Source organism: Danio aesculapii, chromosome 17 (genome assembly GCF_903798145.1).
Source record: "Danio aesculapii chromosome 17, fDanAes4.1, whole genome shotgun sequence".
NCBI classification, from domain to species: Eukaryota; Metazoa; Chordata; class Actinopteri; order Cypriniformes; family Danionidae; genus Danio; species Danio aesculapii.
The window spans coordinates 7468012-7491986 of record NC_079451.1 but is presented as its reverse complement, the minus strand read 5'-3'; the positions used below and the strand labels follow the sequence as shown (position 1 = coordinate 7491986).

Sequence of the window (23975 nt, the reverse complement as noted above, 5' to 3'; positions counted from 1 at the left end):
TCAAGCACAGTGAATGGTCTTTATCTCGCTCTACTGTGAAGCAGCATAAATGAAGCCTGGAAAAGCCCTCGGAAATTTACCTTCAAAATGAGTTTTAAACATTTACAAAATAGCAACGACTAGTCGATCCCGCAGCAAAATTGTTTTAAAATAAGTTTGTTTTTGTTTAAAAAAACACACACACACACACACACACACACGCACACACGCACGCACACACACATATATATATATATATATATAAGAATTAAAGGGCATCTTGTTTAAATACCAATCATTCATTGACCACTATAATAGTGTTTTTCCGTGTGTAATGTGTCCAGTTGGTAAAGACTCATCTGTCCTCCTAGTGGTCACTGAGAGACCTGCAGCAGATCCCTGTGGTTGGGAAGTTGTGGCAATGAGCACTGGGTGGCCAAAGATAGCTGCTGAAATTTCTCTACAGACTCCTGAGACAAACAAAGAAAAAAAAACCATCAGCGATATGTCAGAATTGTATTCTTACAGTTAATAGGTATACTTAAGCTATTATTACCTCTGGCCAAGATAACGCAGATAACTTTGTCCAGTTTGTACCCACTTCCTGCTCTCCTAATAGACCTCTCTCTACTAGCTGTCCGATCAGGAACAGGTAGTCGGTCCTCTGCAGTATTACAGAAGAAAACAGGTCACCCTTTTATAGTCCTTAATATGTACTTACACTGAAATTAATCACTTGTTACAATGTACCTATTGTGTAAATGCATGTTGTATACATGATTAAATACCTGCATGTAATTACATCTGTAACTAATTTTTGTAATTACATTTGTGATTTGACCATCCCTTGGACCTTAACCCACCCTAAACCTATGCATACCATCAAACCTGTCCCTATTGGATACCAGTATCCCACCTCAAGAGCATCACAAGTGTTCTGCAATACATTATGAACCCAGTAAGTACATTGTATTTATTTTTTTGATGCAAGTTCATAGTACTTAAGGCCACCTAATATAAAGTGGGACCAAACGGTTTAATTAACATCGTTGATATTGTTACAATAAAACAACAACCATTAACCAAGTAACAGGTTTAACTCAACTATTTAATGTATAAAACAAATAATTTAATAAATACTAGAAATGATGCACTGACAACTACTGCAAGTAAACATACTAAAATGATTTAAAATAAAGGTTGAAACAATAAAATAAGAGTAGGTCAGTCACAATGTTTATTTTTGTTGTACGATATATCGTACCAAAATATATTGTGATAAACGGTATTATTGTCATTTTAAGACCATTTTATGTCACTCATTATATAATGCCAGAATGACAATATAATAACATCACAGTGCAAGAGTACACTTCTGAAGAACACATCATATTTTTTTCTTAAGAATATTTAATTTAATCATAGTCATTTTAACTAATTAGGCATTGGAATCAGAATGTGAAAATGTATATCCTAAACAAATAAATAAGAAATGTTAAAAAAAAAAAAGTGCAAGGTAAAAAGTAACAAAGGATGCGATATCAGCTACCAGATCTATTTTCAGTCGTCAGACACCCACATGAAAATATACTATAGTAATCTACAGTAAATACTATAGTGTTTTTTAACCATACTGACACTGACACCTCCAATATAGATAGAAATGTTGTACAATCAGCTAAAATATTGCTAGAATTGGTTTTTATGCATGGGCGATAGATACTGCATCACTAAAAAAGTCATATGAACGGTCTAGGAGTAGATGCATATAGAAATTAGTCTCAGAAGAAGAAGTTTATGTATTATAACAGTATGTTGGCTTTCTCAAGGCACCATAAACATATACTACATTACCAAATGTTTTGGGACACCCTTTCTAAATCACTGAATTCAGCTCAATGTATGACAAAATTCAAAATAGCAGTTGCCCAAAATCTCCAATATGGGAAAAGTATTTGACTCAAGTGTGTGTGGCTCAGAATCTAAACACACAAGCCAAGTACAGAAGTTATAGCTTAGTCTAGAAGTTAAATCCAAAAATACCCAACTTTCCATTCAAATTAGCTGGTAAACTCTGGTCATAGTTGTCATAAACCAAGTTTGGTTTGGATATGATAAAGCATTGAGATCTGATAAAGCATTGAAGATAATCTGTTAGGATCTTCACAAAAAGTAATTTGTCTTCTGAACATTCAAAATGGTTCATAAACTGTGTAGCCTTTGAGTGCACATTTGGGCAGTTAAGAGAACCCCAAATTACTGTGGTTGATGTTTAGATTGTCTGCTATCTGTAGGAAAAACTTTACAACATTTGACCAATATTAACTCAAAAACCATAAGCAGAAACCACAGCAGAAATAGAAGACAACTAATGACTCTAACAGGTGATAATACTAAAAAACAGTTATACTATTTATAAAAGTATGAATATTAAAACACTATTAACACTAAAATAATGTTACTACAAAAATAATATATAAAAAAATAAATGAAGCAATATGTTGACTAACTGCAAAGAAAATAAGGATGTAACAGCTTAGCAAAACTGCATCAATAACACACAGTGCTTTCACCTCTCTATCGGTAGCAGTAAATATGGCAGTCAAAGTGGGTTCAGTGAGGAGAAGGTGCAGAGGTGGAGAGGGAGTCCAAGACCACAGAACCAGAAACCTTTCCAGAAGATCAGGTCTCTTGTTACTCTCAGCGGAGGACACTAGCGGCAGCTCTCCGGATACTTCACATGCAAAACAGATACAAACATCCACACAAGGATATTAATCATGATCAGATTTGACTTTATGTACTGTTCTCAATTTCGCTCACCAAGTTTGCAGGCCAGCTGAACAGTACAACGCAACAGCATCTGCTCGACCACTGGAGAGAGACGCTAGAAATACACCAGGACAAAAGGAGAAAGTAAGAAAAACTATTAAAAAAACACTAATTTGTGGATAACAAGTGTTCTGTATGGGGGTCTGATTACTTTTCGGCATCCAAGTGTTTGTCCCACCCTGTCCAATACAGACTCAATCTGACGAACAGTGAAAACCTCAGCATCAGATCTGGGTCCAACAGCAACACTCAAAACATCCTGAAACATCAGAGAAAATTACACTAAATTAGACTTGCTGACTTTTTGCTACTAATTTTCTATTATTTATAGTAAGACAGAAAATTTAATTAATCAACCAACTAATTAATTTCAAAGATGTACTGATAGTCAGAGCTATATTAGCATTAGTAACTATAAATAATTATTTTGAATTAGCTCTTTTTCTTTTTTAACCATTTATTCACTTGCATATTTCTTTATTTAAATTCAGTTTATTCACCTTTTTGCTGCATTCATATGTTGTTTTTATTGCATCATTTAAAATATTTCCATTTAGCTTTTAATTCAGGCATGTTTGTACTTCAACAAGCATTTTATTTCAGTTATTTGACAAGATACTTATTTTTATTATTAGTCATTTAGATTTCAACTAATTTACAATTAGCTAAAAACATTGAAATGGCTTTCATTTTATTTAACAACAATGCAAATTCTGCTAGCCTTGTCAAAGAAAAGAAAACACTGTTTAGCGAATTTGATTGTACGTTTCTTTTTAGCATATTCGTGAAGGTATTTCTCACCATTAAATTGTGCTTCGTATCAATCAAATCATATCAACTATAGATTTATCGATGAATCAGTTTTAGCAAATTTGACCAATTATCACCTTAATTTCAATCATGACTTCTGATCCAAGTGGAACTTTATGAGCACAGCCTGGAACACAGGTGGACCCAGCACTGAGCCCTGAGGCACTCTTCTGGACCTGCTGACTCCTGCTTAATCCTTCAGCCTCTTCAGCATCTAAACTGAGGGATGAGGGCACACTCTTCATCACCCTCTCAAAGGCACTCTTCCACTCCCTCTTTAGCAGTGCTAGGAGTTATACATATAAAAAAAAAAGTTCAGATCAACGTGTGGGAAAAAAACAACATATTATGTAATGTAATACATCTGTAGCATATCAGGGTTGCAACTGAAAGGGCATCCGCTGAGTAAAACATATGCTGGATAGTTGGTGGTTCATTCCGCTGTGGTGACCCCAGATTAATAAAGGGTCTAAGCCAAAAAGAAAATGAATGAATGAATGTTTTAATTATTCCAAATAAAAAATTATGAGGAGTAAAATTGCGTTTATAAATGAAAGCCCAGGCCAAACCCTATAGCATATCCATACGACATGACATCTGACGTACAGGTGCCACTGGCGCATGTCATTTTCATTGGCATGTGATTTATTGAATCATGAGTTTGTTTATATGCCGCGGGGTTTCCCTGTGATTTTTTTTAAAATGACTATTATGTTGTTAACTTCATTATTAGTCATTTAGATTTCAACTAATTTACAATTAGCTGAAACATTTAAATGGATTTCCTTTTATTTAACATCAATGCAAATTCTGCTAGCCTTGTCAAAGAAAAGAAAACACTGTTTAGCGAATTTGATTGTCCAACGTGTGGAAAAAAAAACAACATACTATGTAATGTAATACATCTGTAGCATATCTAAATATATAATACAGTACTCAGCATTATAGTATACCCCATTTTGAATATTTTTATTCATTTCTCAATGGATATAGGCAATGTATTTTGGTGCATTTAAACAAAACCGATTTATCAGACGGATATATTTACTAAAATAATATTTTAGTCACCAACCATATTTAGAAATTGAAAGATAATACAATTAAATTCAAGCAAAATATAACAAAAAAAATTACAACCTACGAAATTTCACCTAAATTTGTACTTTTTTTTTTTACTTCGTATTTAATATTTTTCTATAACATATTAATTTTGGTGGACTAGTTTTTGGACCGTTATCGTAAGTTATTTTGTTAGATAAGCTCCAGATTTGGCTTTAGTACTGACTAACGTATATGCACAAATATAATATTGTATAGCTTCCTATTAAAAATATGAATTTAAAAAATTGATTTGTGAGGGGGGTACGTATATATGCTGAGCACTGTAAGTCTATTTTCAAACATCATTAGTTTCATTACTCGAGATGTTGGAGGACAGCCAGCTGCAAGCCTTTTCTGTAGCCAAACGAGTGGTGATGCTCTCAGCTGTGGTCAGGACCTAAACCACAAAACATGTTAATCACATCTCAAAGCAAATTATTTATCATCATGTAGCCTATTTTCCAAAATTAACCATGAAATAGGTGAGTATTAATGGACTGAACTAATGAATATTGACTGTTTTACTCACAGAAGGAGAGGTCTCCAGAGGAAGAAGAACACGGACAGCTCCTGGAGCATTCTCACTGCAGAACCTATCAGGACATGATGTGACAAAAGACATCAGGATCAAAACAGGTCCAGAAAACTTGTTTTACTGTAATAAAAAATATATACTTGGTCACACTTTATTTTGAGGGTCTGTTTGTTGAATTTAAGTTACATTGCATCCACATGCCAACTAATTCTCATTAGATTATAAGTAGACTGTTAGGTTGGGGTTAGGGTTAGTGTAAGTTGACATGTACTTGCAAAGTTTCTTATAGTCAGTTAAATGCCTGTTGAAGGAGCAGTATCAACAGATATTAAGCAGATAGTCAACTAATATTCAAATGGAACATCAAAATAAAGTGTTACCAAATACTTAAAAGAATAAAAAAGCAAGCCATTGACCTGGTTGCTCTCTCCAGAGCTTGCATGCCCGCATCACACAGCTGAGCACAGATTGAATCATTTAGCTTGGCAGTGTGAGCGCCCTCCATAACCAAACTATCCTTAAGAGTTTTCTCACCACCTCTCACAAGCTCCAACACAAGTGTTGCCCTGCCAAACAAAAAGTTAGGAAATATGAAATGATGGAAAGCAAATATGAAGTCATTTGCATGGACCAACAAAGAAAAAGGGTCAAAAAGCTGGGAGACTGACTTAATGTGTTTGACGCAGTTGGAGCCGACCCTCTCAGCAACAAATTCTACAGTACGCCTGAGAGAAGGGGGTTGGTTGTGAAAAAAGGCCTGTTCCAGGTCAACCTATGTTAAATTATGCAAAATCATTAATGAACTCTCATGAAAAACATACTCTCGATTATACTATAGATGGAAGACATTTGCTGGCAGTTTACCTGAAGTTTCTGCTGTGAACGTGTGGTCGAAGGACCCCTCGGTTCTGCAGATGTGGGGGTGATCTTGCGAATCAAGCCTCCACTCTTGGATGTGCTTCCAGCCACAAAAGCAGCAAGTAGTTTACGAAACTCCCCTTCAAAGAGAATGACGTAAAGATAACTCAATCACTATCAATTAAAATGCAGTTCTTCGTGCAGTACATTATTCTGAACCACATTTCTTTTCCAGAAGAGCTCGCTCTTACCCAAATACGGACAACAAGTGTAGAGAAGCTGTTGGTCCACTAATGGGAGAGTGTCCTGAAAAGTACATATAAAATATCATTATTGTTAATATGGAAATAAAAAGCATAACTTTTGTTTCACGTCTCCAGAGCAGAAGCTCAGCGATCAACTAACCAGCCCCTGAGAGCTTGATTTATTCTCCAGTTCTTTCATTTCTTCCTTTAGATCTGCACTGAAGAAGAGATCTTCTGGGAAAACTGGAATCTAAAAAAAAGAAAAAAAAAAAAGATTAAAATTACAGAAGGATATGACATGATTATAACTTATCTCTTAATTTAAAGCAGCATAATTTGGCCAGTTGCTCTAGACCTTTTTCTTCGTTGCTGCATGGAGGCCGCCATAGCGACCAGCGTCTGCCTGAATGCTAAGAACTTCCGTTTGCAGCGTTTACAACTGGTAAATCTTGATCCGAAAATGGTTCTCAATACCGTTTTGGGTGGCTTGCGGAGTGTTTTTGTGATCCACAACTTTGATTTTGAAAAGTGTGTGTTAAAGCCTTACGCTTCTGTCAGATGCGGTTCAAGCGCGAGAGAAAAGCGTTCTCCTAATTCAGTGTCTGCCATCAGATCAGATGCTGAAATACAGCGCCAGTGTACCCGACCTGTCAGCTGTTATACTGTACTCCGTAGCTCTTCAATGCGCGCGCGCACACACACACACACACACACACACACCACACACACACCACACACACACACACACACACACACACACACAAACAAACACCTCACTGCACTATAAAGAGCAAGCCATATTACTGGCATGAAACTAGCAGGTATTTAAGCCATGCAATTTCCAAAAACTACCAATAAAAGTCCATTATTGCTACTATTCTGGCTAACATAATTTGCTCGTTGATTCTAATCGGGAGCCATTTATGTTTTTTTAGTTAGTTTGTGTCTTGTAGTATTTACCACGGTTTGTGTTTTTCTAACATTGCAAAACGGCACTTTATTTTCACTTTGTGATATTTATTAAATCAATGTGTTAGTGAGACAGTACAGGCTACCTGTGTGTTGAAGGAATGTTTGATGATTTTAATTTCATCTTATGCATATAGATCAGGGGTGGGCAAACTCGGTCCTGGAGGGCCGGTGTCCTGCACAGTTTAGCTCTAACTCTAATCAAACACACCTGTTTATAGATTTCTAGTGATCTTGCAGATACTGATTAGCTTGTTCAGGTGTGTTTGATTAGTGTTGGAGCTAAACTGTGCAGGACACCGGCCCTCCAGGACTGAGTTTGCCCACCCCTGATATAGACTAATCCTTGCATTAATAGTTTAATTCTGTTTTTAACTTATTGCATGAACTTATGCTGATGTGTTCATCCTCATATAACCTTATGTGCTTAACCTCATATAATTTTGCTCCATAAGAGCTGTGTCTTCGTGTACCTCGGTACTTGTTATCAACGGAATGTTACATCTTTTCTTCCAGAGTGTGCTCATTTACAGGAATAATAACGGACAGAAGGGACAAAGACTCACTCTCTTGCAGGCTCTGTTATGTGTATGCGTAACTTTTTCTGTGCAGATTTGCTGTTCTCCCTAACAACTGATGATTGAACTGATCTGGATGGAGGATCTTTCTTACTGAAGTGCCCCTGGGCTGGGCTGAAGAGAGACGACGATAAATATAGGGGGACGAGGGTGTGTGTGCCCAGCTGACACAGACTGCCTGTGTTGCTGTTCTTTGATTCTTTTAATTCATCTAATTAATTAAATTGTTTAAACTTATTTAAAGCCTCTGACTGATGTTTTAACCTGGGAGGACTAGGAGAAGTCCAACAGTGTCAAAAAAGAGAAAATATTCACTAAAATATTCACAAAAAATACCTGGCAGCAGTTGTTTTCCATATTAGATCACATTTTTTAAAACGATCAGTCCAGAAGGCGGCGCTGATCGACCGCAGTATTCACGTAAAGACAGTAAAAGCAAATAAAATAGATTAAAACTATTTTTTCAAAGCTGCCCAAATGTAACTGTTTATACTCATCAGCTGCTGACCGGAAGCAAAGAGCATAGAATCACCAAAAGGCGACACTCAAGTGCGATTTGGGAAACAGCTACTAGATGGCGTGGTGGCCATTTTGGAATGAAAATTTGAATAAAGCAACAGCGTATTATAAGTCTGTAAAATAAACTATTAAAAGTGCTAATGATTGTGATAATCAGTGTTGTATTGTCATCTTTCAGGTTGTATCTCAGCTTTAATGCGCTTTTTAAATAAATAAATAAAAAAGTAGCTGCTTGCCATCGCGACAGCAATACGATCCGATGGACAGCCGACCGCTTTCACTCCAAAATCCGGGGCTGTTGCTGGGCACTGCTGTTGCAATGGAACGTTCTTTTGAGTGTCGCCTCTTGGTCATTCTAAGCTCTTCGCCGAAAGTTCTTAGCATTCTCCTTAAACATACACGCAAAGCATAATGGGTAATTTTGCGTTCAAAGAAAAAGGTCTATAATGCCTAACAATTATAATGAAAGCTCTTATCTTCAATAGTGTATACTAAAAAACGATGCCTTGGAACTTCATACACACTTTACCAAACCCAGGAGTGGAAAGATCTTAAATATCCAATCGTTAGCTTGCAGTCTAATAAATTACAGCACCAGGTGACAGGTCTATACATTTGATCATATTAAAATGTCTCATTTGTAGAAGCTTTTGCTGAGTTGCAATAGCCTTCTGCTTGATGATGAAAAACATTGGTGTGTCTCTCTCCTACCCCTTCAACACTCCTTCAAGTCCTTTACTTTATGGGTGATCTCAACCACACATTTCACAGCTTCTTTTTTTTTATATATAATTAGTTTCTGGGTTTTCACCTTTAATGTATAGGACAGTAGAAATTATTGATAGGAAAGCATGGGGAGCAGAGAGAGGGGAGGGATTGGCATGGGACCACAAGGCGGGAATCGAACTAGGGTTGCCGTGAGCACCGAAGTGCATGTGTCGACGCACTCACCACTAAACCACTGGCGCCGACACATTTCACAGGTGTAGTCAGCTACCTATCTCTGTGAGATCTTGTACAGAGTGAAAGATGCATTCATCACCCAAACCGTAAGGCATACACTGGCAGTAAAACTGTGTATAGACAGAACTGCAGCTGAAACAGTGTTTTGTATGACCCTTTAACAATCCCAAATGGCCATATCATAGCTTCATTTTAGTTAATTTTGCAGGATTACTGAAAGAGACCCCTCACCTGGAAGAGCCAGCCTAAAACTGCAACCATGAGCAGCTGATTCATGTAGCACAGCTCTCCTCCTCGACCCAATACCATCCTCCTGAAACATCCAAATAAACAATGACCAGTGCATTCAGACACAGAAATAATCTCGGCCAAGTATGAGTTAAACTTGCTTGTAGATCTGGAGCAGAAGGCACAGAGCGGTCCTGTAACAAGGCAGAAATGGTCCAATGTAATCCAGCATGGATAAGAACTCCACCATCCAAGGTACTGTGAGAATTGTGCGTCTACGATGAACTGAATTCCTCAGCACAGTGCACACATCCAGAACTGGAAAACTCTGATGATATACACATGAAACATACTGAGTCTTAAAGAAAATATCTGTTTTAGGTCAATTAAAACAAATATTGCCTTTATAAAGGGCATACCTTGCTCCGCAGAGAAACTGCAGCATCCTGTATGTCTCTTGAAGGAAGCTCAGAGGTCTGGTAAGGCAGGAAAGTGATGAAACCCAAAAACTTGGCCAGAAGTCGAGCGGTGAGCAGCACAGAGGAGAATCGTTGTTTCTCATCCTGAATCAAAAATAGATTTTAGAACCATTCAAAGCTTTTGAGTATTTTGGGTTACTTTACATTTTGTTCTGACCTGCTGCTCCATGTCTCCATCAGCAGTCTCCTCTCCCTGGGCAGGGCTGGCATCTGGACCGAGGATGGACACCTCATCCAGCTTAAGCAGCTGCTGACACAAACCATCTTTCAGGTGCTGATTTAGCTGGCAACTAGTAAAAAGAAGACGGGAATTAGAACCAACAATCATAAAGATGATAATAAAATTCTAATCCAAGTTCCGTGCCTTTTAATCTGGATTTTTCAGACTGTCCATACAAAATCATACTACCTGTCGGTCTTGACTTGTCATTGATCCCAGTTGTAAAAGCAACAAATAATAACTTGATTCATAGTTGATCGTTTGGAAAAGTAGCAGAAGGTAAGTTTTTCTGATGAATCATCTGTTGAACTGCATTCCAATCATCACAAATACTGCAGAAGGTCTATTGCAATCCGCCAAGTTTGGTGAAAGAAAAATCATGGTTTGAGGTTACGTTCAGTATGGGGGTGTGATAGAGCTCTGCAGAGTGGAATGCAACATCAACAGCCTGAGGTATCAAGACATTTGTGCTACCCATTACATTACAAATCACAGGAGAGGGCAAAGTCAGCAGGATAGCGGTCCTTCTCATACTTCAGCCTCCACATCAAAGTTCCTGAACGCAAAGAAGGTCAAGAAGCTCCAGGAATGGCCAGTCCAGTCACCAGACATGAACATTATTGAGCATGTCTGGGGTAAGATGAAGGAGGAGGCATTGAAGATGAATCCAAAGACTCTTGATGAGCTCTGGGAGTCCTGCAAGAACGTTTTCTTTGCCATTACAGATGACTTTATTGATAAGTTATTTGAGTCATTGCAGAGATGTGTGGATGCAGTCCTCCAAGCTCATGGGAGTCATACACAATACTAATTCTTTTTCCACTGCACCATGACTTTATATTCTATACTGTACATTATTTCTGTGACAAAAAAGTGACAAGACTTTTGTCTAAGCAAAGTCAGACCTTACTGTCTTAATTAAATAATAATTTAAAAAAATTAAATCAAGGTATGATCATATTTTATTATGATAAAATAAGCGTAATCTAGAGGCCTTTTCCTTTCATATAAGCCACTTCTGATGCCAAATGATCAACTAGAAGTCAAGTTATTATTTGTTGTTCCTAAAACTTGGATGGGCGACAAGACTTTTGTCAGGTAGTGTATACTACAGACAAAATATGCTTTAAGCTGGTAAACAAAAAAGTTCAAAAGCTTCTGCATGTAAAGAATTTTTACAAGAATATTTTTTTGCATTTTTTAAAAAAAGAAAAAAAAAATGAAAGTAAAGCTGCTAGTTAGTGAAGGGTGATAAATAGAGCTTGAAAGTATGAGAACAGAGAACAATGTCACTGGCTCAAATTTCCAATGGAAATAGCGCACACTAGGTTAAGACCAGATAGAGTTTCTACAAATGGACAAGTCATGCACACTTTCTGTTTGTACAGAAAATGTCAATACAGGAACACAAACCGCTCTCAAACCAATTCACTTAGCTGAAGTAGGACTTGTACATCTTAAATGATGACATCATGAGACCTGCGATGAAGACATTTACCAGCTGGCTGTCTGAAGAAAGCCCTTGAAGAACTCCTGATGTCCAGGAAAGGAAGGTGGAGGACAGGGACCAATTAGACTCTGAGGCTGGACCAGACGCTGCTGTAGGCGCTTTAGACGGCCCAGGCTGTCCGCACCCAGCAGGCCAAGCAGATCAGCGTCAGGGGCATCACTGGAGGAGCCCAGCACACTTGGGCCCTTGCACATCTAGATGAAAAGAACAACAAGAATCTATGATCATTTAATTCAAGACAGGAAGGAAGGAAGTGGGTGTGTAATCAGTCATTGTGGCCCACCTGGATCAGCTGCTTCTGGAAGAGTCTAGCAAAGTGAGACTGGCTTCCTGCTGCTGTGAGCTGACTGACCATCATCCTGCGTGTGAAAATTGAAAGAATTCATGATGGGAATCAAAATTAAAACAATTACCATAAGATGTTAAGCTGCGGTCACACTGGGCTTTTCCTCCCATAGACTTCCATTCATATGCACGCGAATGCGTCAGACCGGAAACGCAGGGTCATGCGTTAAGTTTCGCAGGTCACTGAGGTGCAAAGTTCAAGCTTGGTGAACTACGACCTGCGAAATGCCATCACTTGACTGTGTGAGTCCAATCGAGGATCAAAACAGGATCTCTCTGGACAGAAATTTAAAACATGGAGCAATCGCTAGCTTTTTTTAATGCCTAATCATCTTGTTTATTCCCGCCCCTTTTTGCAGCGCCGTACGACAAAATTTTGCACACACAAAGTCCAGTGTGACCACAGCTTTAGTGGTCAATATGGAAATCAGGATCAAAACAATTACCATAAGATATTAGTGGTCAATATCACAACTGTTGTGCCTATGTGTATATATAGACTTTACCTGACTCTGTTGCCTAATGCTGCCTCAAAATCCCATCCAGGCTCCTTATGAGAGTCCTCCCATTCTCTGATGAGCCCATAAAAAACATCCCTTTAACAGAAGAAGAACAAAAACACACAACATGAACCATGTACATGTAAGCAACTGATTTGCCAAATAAAACATGTGTGGTGTTCACCGTACCTCTGCTTTTTAAAGGTGTGGAAGGCCTTGTCGCTGCTAAAATTAGAGCGGTTATCTGTAGCAGGCTGGAATGGGACTGAATGAACAAATAAAGGTGGACTGGGAGGTACCTAACAAATGAAGAACATTATTCAGCATAAGCTTTCAAAAAAAGAACTTACTGGTAGCTTTTTAACGAATGCTTACTTTAGCTGCGCAGTTGTCTTGAGCTTCTGCCAAGCAGTCTTTAAGAGAAGAGGAGAAGGTCCCCACTCTCTCATTTTCAGACAGAAGCCGTAATGTGCATTTATCTAGGTGTGACACCAACCTAACAAATAGAAAAGAAAAGGTCAGACACTCTGAGAATGACCAGTAATAACACAGTAATAACACTAAAGTCATACTTACTCAAACTGTTTCTCCAACACTCTCACAGAAAAATACACACAGTTGTGGACATTTCCTAGGTAAGCTTTTTCCAGAACATCTACAAGGCAATAAAGGAAAAAGACACAAAAAAATTAATCAGCATTAATAATTCAGATTGGTTAATTGAAAAAAAATAATAATAATTTCCAAAATGAACGCCCTGCAAGAAAATCATACTTAAACTATTTTTTAATATAATAATTATTATTATTATTATTATTATTAGGGCTGCACAATTCATTGAAAAAAGATTGCGATCTCGATTTAACCCTACACACCATCTTAATTCAGCTTTTCTATGATTCAGCCAATTATATATTCAAGGTCAGGAGAGAAGCAAAAGGCGGATGCATAAGTATTCAGCAACGTGGACACCTCCAAATGGCATTGAAAGTGCATTAATTCAGAGATCGGTTCATTTTTTTAAAATAATAGTTTTCAAAAAGAACGCCCTGCAAGAAAAATCATACGTCAACTATTTTTTCAAATTATTATTATTATTATTATTTGTGTAATAACTGCAATGCTGGTTTCATAGAATGAGTTCCTGTTTGCCTTTATATGAGCAAATCACATAATAAAAAAATACAATTATAAAAAGATATACAAGAAAATATTAATAAATTTAAAAATTATTGACAAATTAATACTTACCTGCAAGATTCTACAAAATTACTGCTAAATTGTACATTATAAAATAGCAAACCTATTATTATTATTATGAATAATAAAAATTTCAATATGAAAGAAATGTTATAAAACCATAATCAAGCGCATAATTAATTTTTAAAAAATCTACTCTATTAGCTTAGCGTGTTGACAGGAGGGAATATGAAACGACTGATCTTTTTGACATCTCTTCAGCATGATTTCACATGTAAATGTAGACAAAATTCTTCAAAAATTAAGCATGTTTTAAAATATTGATGTAGATTGTGATCAAACCAACCTGCACTTTCTTCACCAACACTGATTGCTTGCTCTGCAGATTCAGACCCAGACACACCACGAGAGGTCAAGAGCTGCAGCACGAAAAACATCTCCAGGAAGATACATGGAACCAGGTTTTCTAGAAGTATAACACATTTTTAAAAGTGAAATACAATTAAAAATAATGTTTTACATTTTGGTATATTGTAAAAAAATGCAGTTCTCTCTGTGATGAAAAAAGTTTCATTTGTGAGGGACTCAACCAGAACTATTTACATATCAAAATCATTAAAATATTTTTTTTCTCAATACAAATTATTATTTATTACATATTTATTGCCACATCAGCAACTTATGGCTATTTCGTGGCCAAATGGATATAAATTAAAATATTACATGATAAAAACTAATTCGTATTATACTAAAAAACGTTACTTAGACAAATATATAAAATTTACATAGATAAAATAAATAGATAAAAATCCCACAAAAATTTATTTAGTTAAATATGATTTTTCGGTTCTATTTTTGATTAAAAAAAATGTTAAACTCTTCCTGGTGGTACGTTTTTAAAAATGTCCATCAAAGTACTCTCCTTATAAAAATTTTGTCTAATGGAATTTAAACTTCTACATTCCAACAAAATATGTTTGATGGTGAGAGCAGTCTGGCAGTTATTACATTTAGGTGATTCTTCGTTATTTAATAAATATGAATGTGTCAACCTAAAATATCCAATTTGACATCTGTTATAGACCGTATGATCATGCCTGGACTCAAAATTATAATTTGCTAAATAAGCTTTTCTCAATACAAATTAATCTAACAGTTTAAAACATAGCAGCAGAGATAAACGCAGCTAGAAAAGAAAATGTCTCCTGTACCAGTATCCGAGGACACATACACATTAAGTTAATCTCCAGAGCTACTCTAAATGTATCTTCAATCTTCCAGGGCTTCACTTTAGAGAAACGTCTGTCATGGCAAACAAACAACTCGAAGAATTAATGACAGAAAGATAATTGTAAAGCAATGATAATATTAGCTTAATCATCCAACCAACATGTTTTTGCAATTAGTACAGTTTAGCGATGAAGCATCTTACAAAAATAAACTATAATACATTTTATTTATTTTTTTTAATCAACAGCTATTAAACGTTATGAAAACGGCATTTTTAAACACTGTAAATGTATTTATGTTCATTTTGAGCAATATATAAAACTAAACATATTTAACATATAAAAATACAGTTAAACATAAATTGCAGAATAAAAATCTTTTTAAATGGTTATGCATAATATTTGTAGATTGCTAATTCTCTTCAAAATTCTTACTCACCCTAAATTTTTTCAATGGTTTACAGGCCTGTAGTCAGGGGGGTTTCGAGTGGTTCGGAAGACCCACCCCTCGCTGACAAAGGTCCAGAATTTGTCCCATTCATGAGCTCATTTGTCCTATTTTGACTGCTTTGCCATAATAAATAGTGAAAATAACCAAGCAGTTATCCTGGTGTGACTTAAGTTAATCAGTTTTGGTCAATGCAAACAATTATTTTTCAAGAGTCCAACATCCAGCTGTGCAAGAAAACATCTGACATAAGCAAAGTCATCTTTCACTACTGTAGGCCTACTATTGTTTTTAAAAAAAGAGAAAACATTTGACAAGAATCTTTTAATCTAAATATTGGACCTTATTCTTGAAAGAAAACATGACCAATAAAAATGTGAAGCACTTTTACAAGAGAAGCTATTAAAAACGTGAATCTAAAGTATTATTTTTATGTTTCAGATTTTTTTACTATTTAAATGGCCAAATTCTGACTTTGAATTTAAAACTTTTTTTATAATGTTATATGATGAAATAAAATTAAAAAAAATATGTAATTTTTCTTTATTCTAAATAATTAGGAAATATTTTTAGTACATCAAAAAGTGTGGTTATGATGACCATCCAACAAGCTAATGCAGCTAAAAATAGTGCTTAAAATGTCACCTAAATTCAGTGTTTAAATTTCATAATTAAATAGAAAATTAGGCGAATAACTCCACCTCTTGAGAAAAAAGACCTCCCCCCACCCTTTCACCAGGCTGGCTACATGATTCATGTATTGCCTTTATTCAACTAATCAATTAGAAATCATTCATGAATGTTAACGGCCAAGTTGTGAATCATGACACACTTACAAAAAAAATCTTTGATCAACTATAAATAAAAACAACAGCACACGACACCCTCTGCAGGCCACTCACCTGAAATGCAGGCACAATACAGCCCAGCTAGGAGATCCAACTCTGATTTCTGTGTCACTTTGTCAGGGTCAGGGCAAGGCAACTGGGAATCAGGGGTCACTTTTGAGCCTTGCCTATGCACTGTTTTGGTTGGGGTACAAATGTCGGTGTTGGTTTTTAGTGGAGAGCTAGTCTGCTGGGCAAGTTTAGACCTAGAAAAGACACGTGTTATGGTTAAGTGTGAACAGAAAAGCAGAAATTTAACTGAAACTAACAGCCCCAACACACCGTTCTCTCTTGAGCAGCTCTCTCTCCTCCTGCAGATTGTGAGGACTGCTCTCTGGTATTTTAGGAGGGCTGGCAGGAAGGCTGAGCGGGGTGGAAGTGAAGCAGCTCTTGGGTTTAGAGTTCGGCCTCTCCGCACTTACAGGTGTTGGGTTAATTCTCCGTGAAGGTTTGGGTGCTCTGCAAAAAACAAATAAAAGTTTTGATTATTTATATTGTTGTCTTTTATTTTTATTTATATTACAAGTATTTATCATAGTGCTAACTTGTATTCACATATATATTACAATCTGCACAAAAAAAAAAAAACGATTATATTGATCTTTTCTTGTCTACTGTAATGTGATATCTGATCCCCTCAATGAAATCTTGGATTGTTGTTGTGCAATGCAGTCACTTCATATAACATGCTAATGTATTCGATACAAAATTAAGAGAACAAATGAATTATAAACATTATGATGTCCACAAATTAATCATTTATAATAAAGAATATTTCATATTGAAATGAGTCTGCCTCGACCCAACTTCCACTCTAAATGGTGTACTGATGCTCATTTTCCAAAGGGCTAAATAATGACAGAAAAGAGCAGTCAACAGTTTGTCTCTGCATTGTTTGAGGTGACCACACATATTGACCAAATGGTAACAATTGTAGAATGGGGATGAGGATGTGGCACAGAGAACCATCTCATCAATGATGTGGAAACTGCATTAACATGGAGAGATAGAGAACATTTGCGTCAACAGACAAGGAGCAACTTCATTAACATCTAAAGGCAAGTCTAAAGGCAACATCTAAAACAGTATAAAAGGTTTGAGTTTAAAAATGTTCAGGGTTCATTCTGACTCCGATGAACTTAAGGTACTGCCGTGTACTTTGTTACTACAACTCTGGAATAAAACTTACGTCCTCATCTTTTTTCTTACATTGGCACAATTGCGAAATGACTGGGAAGTTGTGTCAAAGCAGACTTTCTAACAATATAAATATGTAAGACGTAAAATAAATATGTTCTGATGAACATATAGCCAATAAATAAATAAATTCTATATAATAAAAATATATATATTAACGATTTTCAGAAACATTACCTGAAACATAAGGATGATACAAAAATAATAATGAAAAAGAAATTATAAAGTCAGAATTATTAGCCCCCCTGAATTATTAGACCCCCTGTTTATTTTTCCCCAATTTCTGTTTAACGGAGAGAAGATTTTTTTCAACAGATTTCTAAACAATCGTTTTATTAACTCATTTCTAATAACAGATTTATTTTATCTTTGCCATGATGACAGTAAATAATATTTGACTAGATATTTTTCAAGACACTTCTATACAGCTCAGTGACATTTAAAGGCTTAACTAGGTTAACTAGGCAGGTTAGGGTAATTAGGCAAGTTATTGTATAACGATGGTTTGTTCTGTAGACTGTATATATAAATATAAATAAATTTAATTTAAAGATAACATAACATATACTTCAAGAATTATGAAAAAAAGCATAATGTTTTCAGTAAAAATTACATGAATGTTTTTAAAAAGTCATTTAAAACTCGTTTTAATAGAAAACTTTATTAAATGCAATAAAATCCATTAAAACTTTACAATGCAATGTCATTTGCAACAATAATTAATACGCACAAATTATTCAATAAAGCAGCATATTAATATAATTTTACAGCATTGATTAACCTTTGTTATTGCTAGTTACTTAAAATACATTTGTTCATTTCTTTTTCAAGCTAGCTCATGGTGCATTAATGGGAAAAAAACGAATGAAATGTAAAGTAATAAAAACTCAGTATTATTAACTCTGTATTACTAAATGTAGAATTTAATAATAACTGATTAATAAATGCTGTAGAAATGCTTTTCATTTTTATTTTGTTAGCCAATATAGTTGACTCCTGTTAACAAATGAACGCTCAATATAAAGAGATATCTAGGCGTTTTAAACTTATTATTATATGTTTTTTTTATCATTATAATGTGGACACTTTTTTTTTTTTTTTACTTGTATTCGTCACCTCCTCCTCACTTACATTGGTGAAGGCTGGGTGGCAGCCATTGGAGGAAAGTCTTCCAAATTATTGAAGTTGAGCTGCACCTGTGTCTGAGGTGACACCGAGTCATTTCTCCCCCCACCTCTACTCCTCCTGCCACCTCCTTCCTCTGAGACCGTACCACGAGCTCCTGTCTGCCGGCTGGACGTCCCACCACCAAACCCGGCACTCCTCCTGCGACCTCTGTGTGGCGGTGCAGAAGGACTGGGCTGGGTCTCTGGAGGTGACGTCATGAAGTCTCCCAGACTGGGCCGCTGGGCAGAGCGGCGCTCAGAAGGGCTGTTACGGGGTGCAGGACTCCAGACTGAGCTGAAGGAAGGGCTGCTGAGTGCACTGATGCCACTCAAACAATAAGAGCCTGTAAATGGGGTGTCTTGGTCATTCCTCCCACCCCCCGGGGACGTAGACACGGCAGGAGAAAACAGCTGGACTCGACTGGCACTGCGCAGACCCTGGACCGGTGTGGATTTGCTGACTCTCCGCTCTGAGGAGTTCTGAATCCTGACAGATCTGGAGGTGCTGGGGGTCTTAGCAGGGGTGGCAGGGCCATGGGTTAATGTCTGACTGCTCTGGTCCCGCAAAAAATTCAAAAGGAAAGGCACAAACTCCTCTTTGGTGACCCTAGATGGAAAGTTTCGCGATTCACAATCCTGCAAACACAAGGGAATAAAGCACTAAATTGAAGTCATGATCCAAGACACATGCTACATTTAAATGAATGATAAATAAACCATTTTGAGGGAAGTAAACAAAAACAATGGTCCCAACGTATTTCCTGTTTTCCATTTTTAATTTCTATAGCTTCTGAGAATCCAAAAGAGCCACATATTGATAAATAATGTTATGATAGCTGTTTTAACATTAAGTTATGTTTGAACTGCCTCTTGTTACAGTTCTGAAATAGTTTGATAACAAGCAGGAAATGTTTAAGGGCCAATAACATGACATGAAATTATCTATATCAGTGTTTCTCAACTTGTGGGGAACATTTTCAGTGGGTCGTGAAGTGTGTGGTCAAAAAACAACAACAAAAGTTTAATTTTTAACTTATTTTGCGTATACCGGACTTTTATTTCGAAATGCGCACGCAACAACCGTACCGTTTGACATGTGAAATTTTATTTAATTATAGCAGCAAATACGTTGAAGCACAAGTACGACCTCGAATATGTAAAGTACGGATTTACATATATTGACGACAAAAAAGGCTTAAAACCTTAGTGTGTCATATGTAGTGAGGTGCTCTCACAAGAGAGCATGAAACCTTCTAAAAAAAAACTTCTTTTCAAAGACGACTCCAAGAGCTGAGGGCATCACAAAAGTGCATACATTTTGTTAACTGACAGCAATAAAATATTGTTTATTTGCAAGTCTTGGTGATTTTCTTCTGATTTAGCTGTCACTACTTGTGTATGTTAACAAATAAATTATAATTCCTAAAATTATATTATAGTTCCTAAAAATTTGGGTCGCGGCTTGATGACAGCCATCAATAAACAAACACATGGATATTAGGCATAGGTAAAAGCATTTACATACCTCAGCAAACAAAACACATTCATATTTAAACAATGTATGCTAAATTGCATTGTCATAATAATGAGAATTATTTCAATATGTAACAAATAATGTAAAATGAGATGTATTGTGCGAAATTGTACGACATGCATTAAATATTGTAAATCCACTAAAATATTCACTTGCTTTCACAGCACAAAACAACTTTAATGGGTGTTTCAAACTAATTTTATCAACCTTGTTGTGTTAATTTTATCTTCTTCTTCTTATTATTATTATTATTATTATTATTATTATTATTATTAATATTATTATCATCATCATCGTTTAAAACCTAAACCACTGTCAATTGTTGTCAGTAACTGAAATTAAGCTAAAATGGGGGAAAGAAAAAATTGTTAACCAAAAATAATTTAGGTAAAGTTGGTTTTATATTCGCACATACACTTTCTCCTTAATAATATAAATTCATAAAAGTATTATTTACAAATTCTGAATAAGGAAATCTTATTAACAGCCAATGACTATCAAAGTACAACATTGTTCAGTCAATTAAATAGTGCTAATGTTGTTTTGAAGTCATTCTTGCATGCCATTTCAGACCCAATACTCACAGTAAAGTGGTAAACAATATAGAGACCATTAAAATAAACAAATGTGCGAATATAAAACCAACTTTACCTCAATCAGAAATTACTCTGAATATTAAAATGATAAAAAAAACGAAATAAAATGTTTCTTAAAAGGTTTTTTTTGTATTTTAAAACCTATTGCGGATCAGGGTGGGACCAAGTAGGGTTGTGGAAATACTAAATTGAACCAAAAAAATTATTACAATTGGCTTAAGATTGGCAAGGAAAATTCAGCACATGCATCAACCAGCAAAAAACAAAAAACCTATTGCTTCGATTGAACTCTATAGCTAATGTAAACTAAATAAAAACTGTAAACTTAACTTTTGGGAAATATTAATAAATTATGTATTACAGGATATCTGTGGGGTCTTAGATAGTCTTAAGTCTCAAAATCTAAATAAGGTCTTAAAAAGCCTGAAATATTGTGTTATAGGATTTTTTTTAACAGGTCCTAATTTTCTTTGTTTATGTATAGCTACCCATTCTGGCCATTAACACCCATACAATCAGCAACAATCCTAATATCAATAAAACTTAAAAAAAAAAAAAAAAAAAGCATTGAATTACTTTCCTTACAGTAACTTTTGTTTAAAGTTCTCAATTTATTTACTGCTGATGACACTGACCTGACCAATATTTTTATTATTAAATTATTATTATTGTATTTTCAAATGTAGTAAATTACAATCATTTTTAGACAGGGCAAGGGAAAATCTTTTCCAACTGGGATATTCAAGAACAATCCTTAGCATTCTTTCTTTTTTTTTAATTGTATTTTAATTTTCTTTTCATTATATAAAGATAGAGGCTTTAAATTGTATTTATTGATGGCCAAGTTGGGCCGTTAAAGTCTTAGAGATTTGTTTGGGTTGTGTTTGTTAATGTGGTAAAATGTTGATTCTTTACAGAGTTGACTGAGAATCAATAAAACTGTTAATATTTGCAAAATCCTTATCATTTAGCCTTGTTAGTCTAAAATTTCATTCATAATGCTCTTGAAAACTTTTCAATTTAATTTAGTGAAACTGGCAGAAAGCCTGCATAAATAAATAATGAAACAACACATGAATAACTTAAATCATTAAATAATAAACACTACAGTAGTTTAAAAATAACACTGAACTGTAAAACAATGCATTTACATTACATTAAAGCATGTCACAATCCTGAAAAAAAAAAAATCAACAAGGATTGAATCATCCTAAAAATATAATGATGTATATCATAATAACCATAACATTTTGGAGTATTTACATTGGCCAAAACATTTGTAAAAAGGAACTTTTAGATGACAACCTTCCAGCATTCTGTTAGAAGCTTATTTATGGCTTTACTAGCTATCGTCGAAGAATTAAAACTGAAATCTATCATAAACAAACATTCACATTGGAATATATAATAAAGAGACTCTTTTAATGTTTGTTTGCTAACGTAGCTGTAAGATTAGCTGCCAGAATTTGAGTAAACAACCCCTCTAACAGTCCGCTAGGCAATGACAGTCAGACACCAGAGCGTTAGACAGAAATACGGGTGCTGTAAAAACTCTTACATGTCGTCCTTTAAGCCACAGCACAGCCTCGCTTAACTCCACTTTACTCTGCAGCACCGATTCCAAAAGAGCCGCCATTCTGCTCTGAGGAGCATGAGAGTCACGTGACTCTTGTCTGAGGCGCGATTGGTTGAGCAGCAGAGCGCGCGCAAACCTCAACAACGCCACCGACATTGACAACACTTCAAAATAAAGGTTCAGAGGACACTTTTGATCCCCCCACTTCGGTTCTTTTACTTAATAAAATTAAGACATTAGTTTATTTCAGAGTTGGAAATTTTTACGGGAAATGCAGTTTTGTAATTAATTTTTAATAATTTTTATATTTATTAATTATATTTCTTTATAAACTGGCATTTCTTCTAAATCAGTTTATGAAGAAACAATTGTAAATTCGCGTATAACTTTCATTTTCACACCTATTTTGTATCAGAATGTAGCCGCTGGTGATCAAAATATGCTATTGATGATATATATCTAGCATCTTTTTACTTTGCAAAACATGATGTTTACGGTGATTAAAATCATTAAAGACACTGGTTATTGGGTAAAATAGACCACAAGTTGTTACTATTACCCAGTCGATAGATTACATTATGAATTGCAAATTCACTCACTAATTTGGGTTCAAGTTCACTGCTTATCAGGGGTTCCCACAGCGCAATGAAGCACCAATTACTCTGGCAATAGTTTTACATGTGCCCGTCCAGCTGCAACCCAACTGAGAGTACAACCCTCAGTGCTGGGAAACATGCACACACTCTCTTATTCTATCATTACAGACAAGTTTATCCAATTCACGCATTAAGCGCATGTCTTTGCACTGTGGAGGAAACCATAGCACCTGGAGGAAATCCACACAAACATGCGGAGAACATGCAAACTCCACACAGAAAAGCCTCCTGGTCTAACTGGGACTCGAATCAGCAACCTTCTAGCTATGAGGCAACCGCTTCTGTGCAATATGTGGTAATTAATTAATTTGCATGTATTTTCAACACAAATTGAAGGGACATTGGATTAAGTTTTTTTTTAAAAGAGGGGATTTAGGTATCTCTTTTATCACCCCATACACTCTCAGAAATAGAAGTTCAAAAACGTTGACTATAGGTACAACAATAGTTTTGTTCTGCAGACTATCGAAAAAATATAGCTTAAAAGGGCTAATAATTTTGACCTTAAAATGGTTAATAAAAAATTAAAAATGCTTTCATTCTAGCCAAATAAAACAAATAAGACTTTCTCCAGAAGAAAAAATATTATCAGAGATACTGTGAAAATTTCCTTCCTCTGTTAAACATCATTTGAGAAATAGTTAAAAAAGAAGAAAAAAAAAATTCTAAGGGGGGCTAATAATTCTGACTTCAACTACATAAAACTAAAGTTTGGTCTATATTAGTGCTGCTAAAGTGGACATTTTAAGCTCAGTGCATGAGAGAAAAACAACAACAACAACAAAAGTAGCTTTTAAACTATAAACTTTATCTGA

At 35.6% G+C, this 23975-nt stretch overlaps 1 protein-coding gene across 1 annotated transcript; it reads right to left on the bottom strand.

Moving 5' to 3' along the window:
* cdan1 (codanin 1) lies at positions 1-22564 on the bottom strand. Its single transcript, XM_056477474.1, has 28 exons — positions 22487-22564; positions 18764-19434; positions 16718-16894; positions 16451-16641; positions 14218-14337; positions 13248-13326; positions 13047-13167; positions 12861-12970; positions 12678-12767; positions 12110-12185; positions 11815-12020; positions 10254-10386; positions 10037-10180; positions 9779-9945; positions 9621-9702; positions 6521-6610; positions 6367-6421; positions 6122-6255; positions 5926-6029; positions 5674-5823; positions 5252-5315; positions 5041-5119; positions 3699-3907; positions 2963-3070; positions 2803-2866; positions 2553-2713; positions 536-643; positions 1-449 (listed from the first exon to the last, which is right to left on the bottom strand). Exons 1-28 carry the CDS (start codon positions 22562-22564, stop codon positions 354-356), a joined length of 3867 nt encoding a protein of 1288 aa, XP_056333449.1. The 3' UTR covers positions 1-353.
* Between the last annotated feature and the right edge of the window lie 1411 nt (positions 22565-23975).

Bases quoted from the DNA above. Each gene is read 5' to 3' on its own strand.
- cdan1 (XM_056477474.1), bottom strand. From the start codon at position 22,564: ATGGCGGCTCTTTTGGAATCGGTGCTGCAGAGTAAAGTGGAGTTAAGC. The intron at 16,642-16,717 runs GTGTGTTGGGGC...TGTCTTTTCTAG, and splicing joins GAGCTGCTCAAGAGAGAACG to GTCTAAACTTGCCCAGCAGA. The intron at 6,030-6,121 runs GTAAACTGCCAG...AATTTAACATAG, and splicing joins GTTCACAGCAGAAACTTCAG to GTTGACCTGGAACAGGCCTT.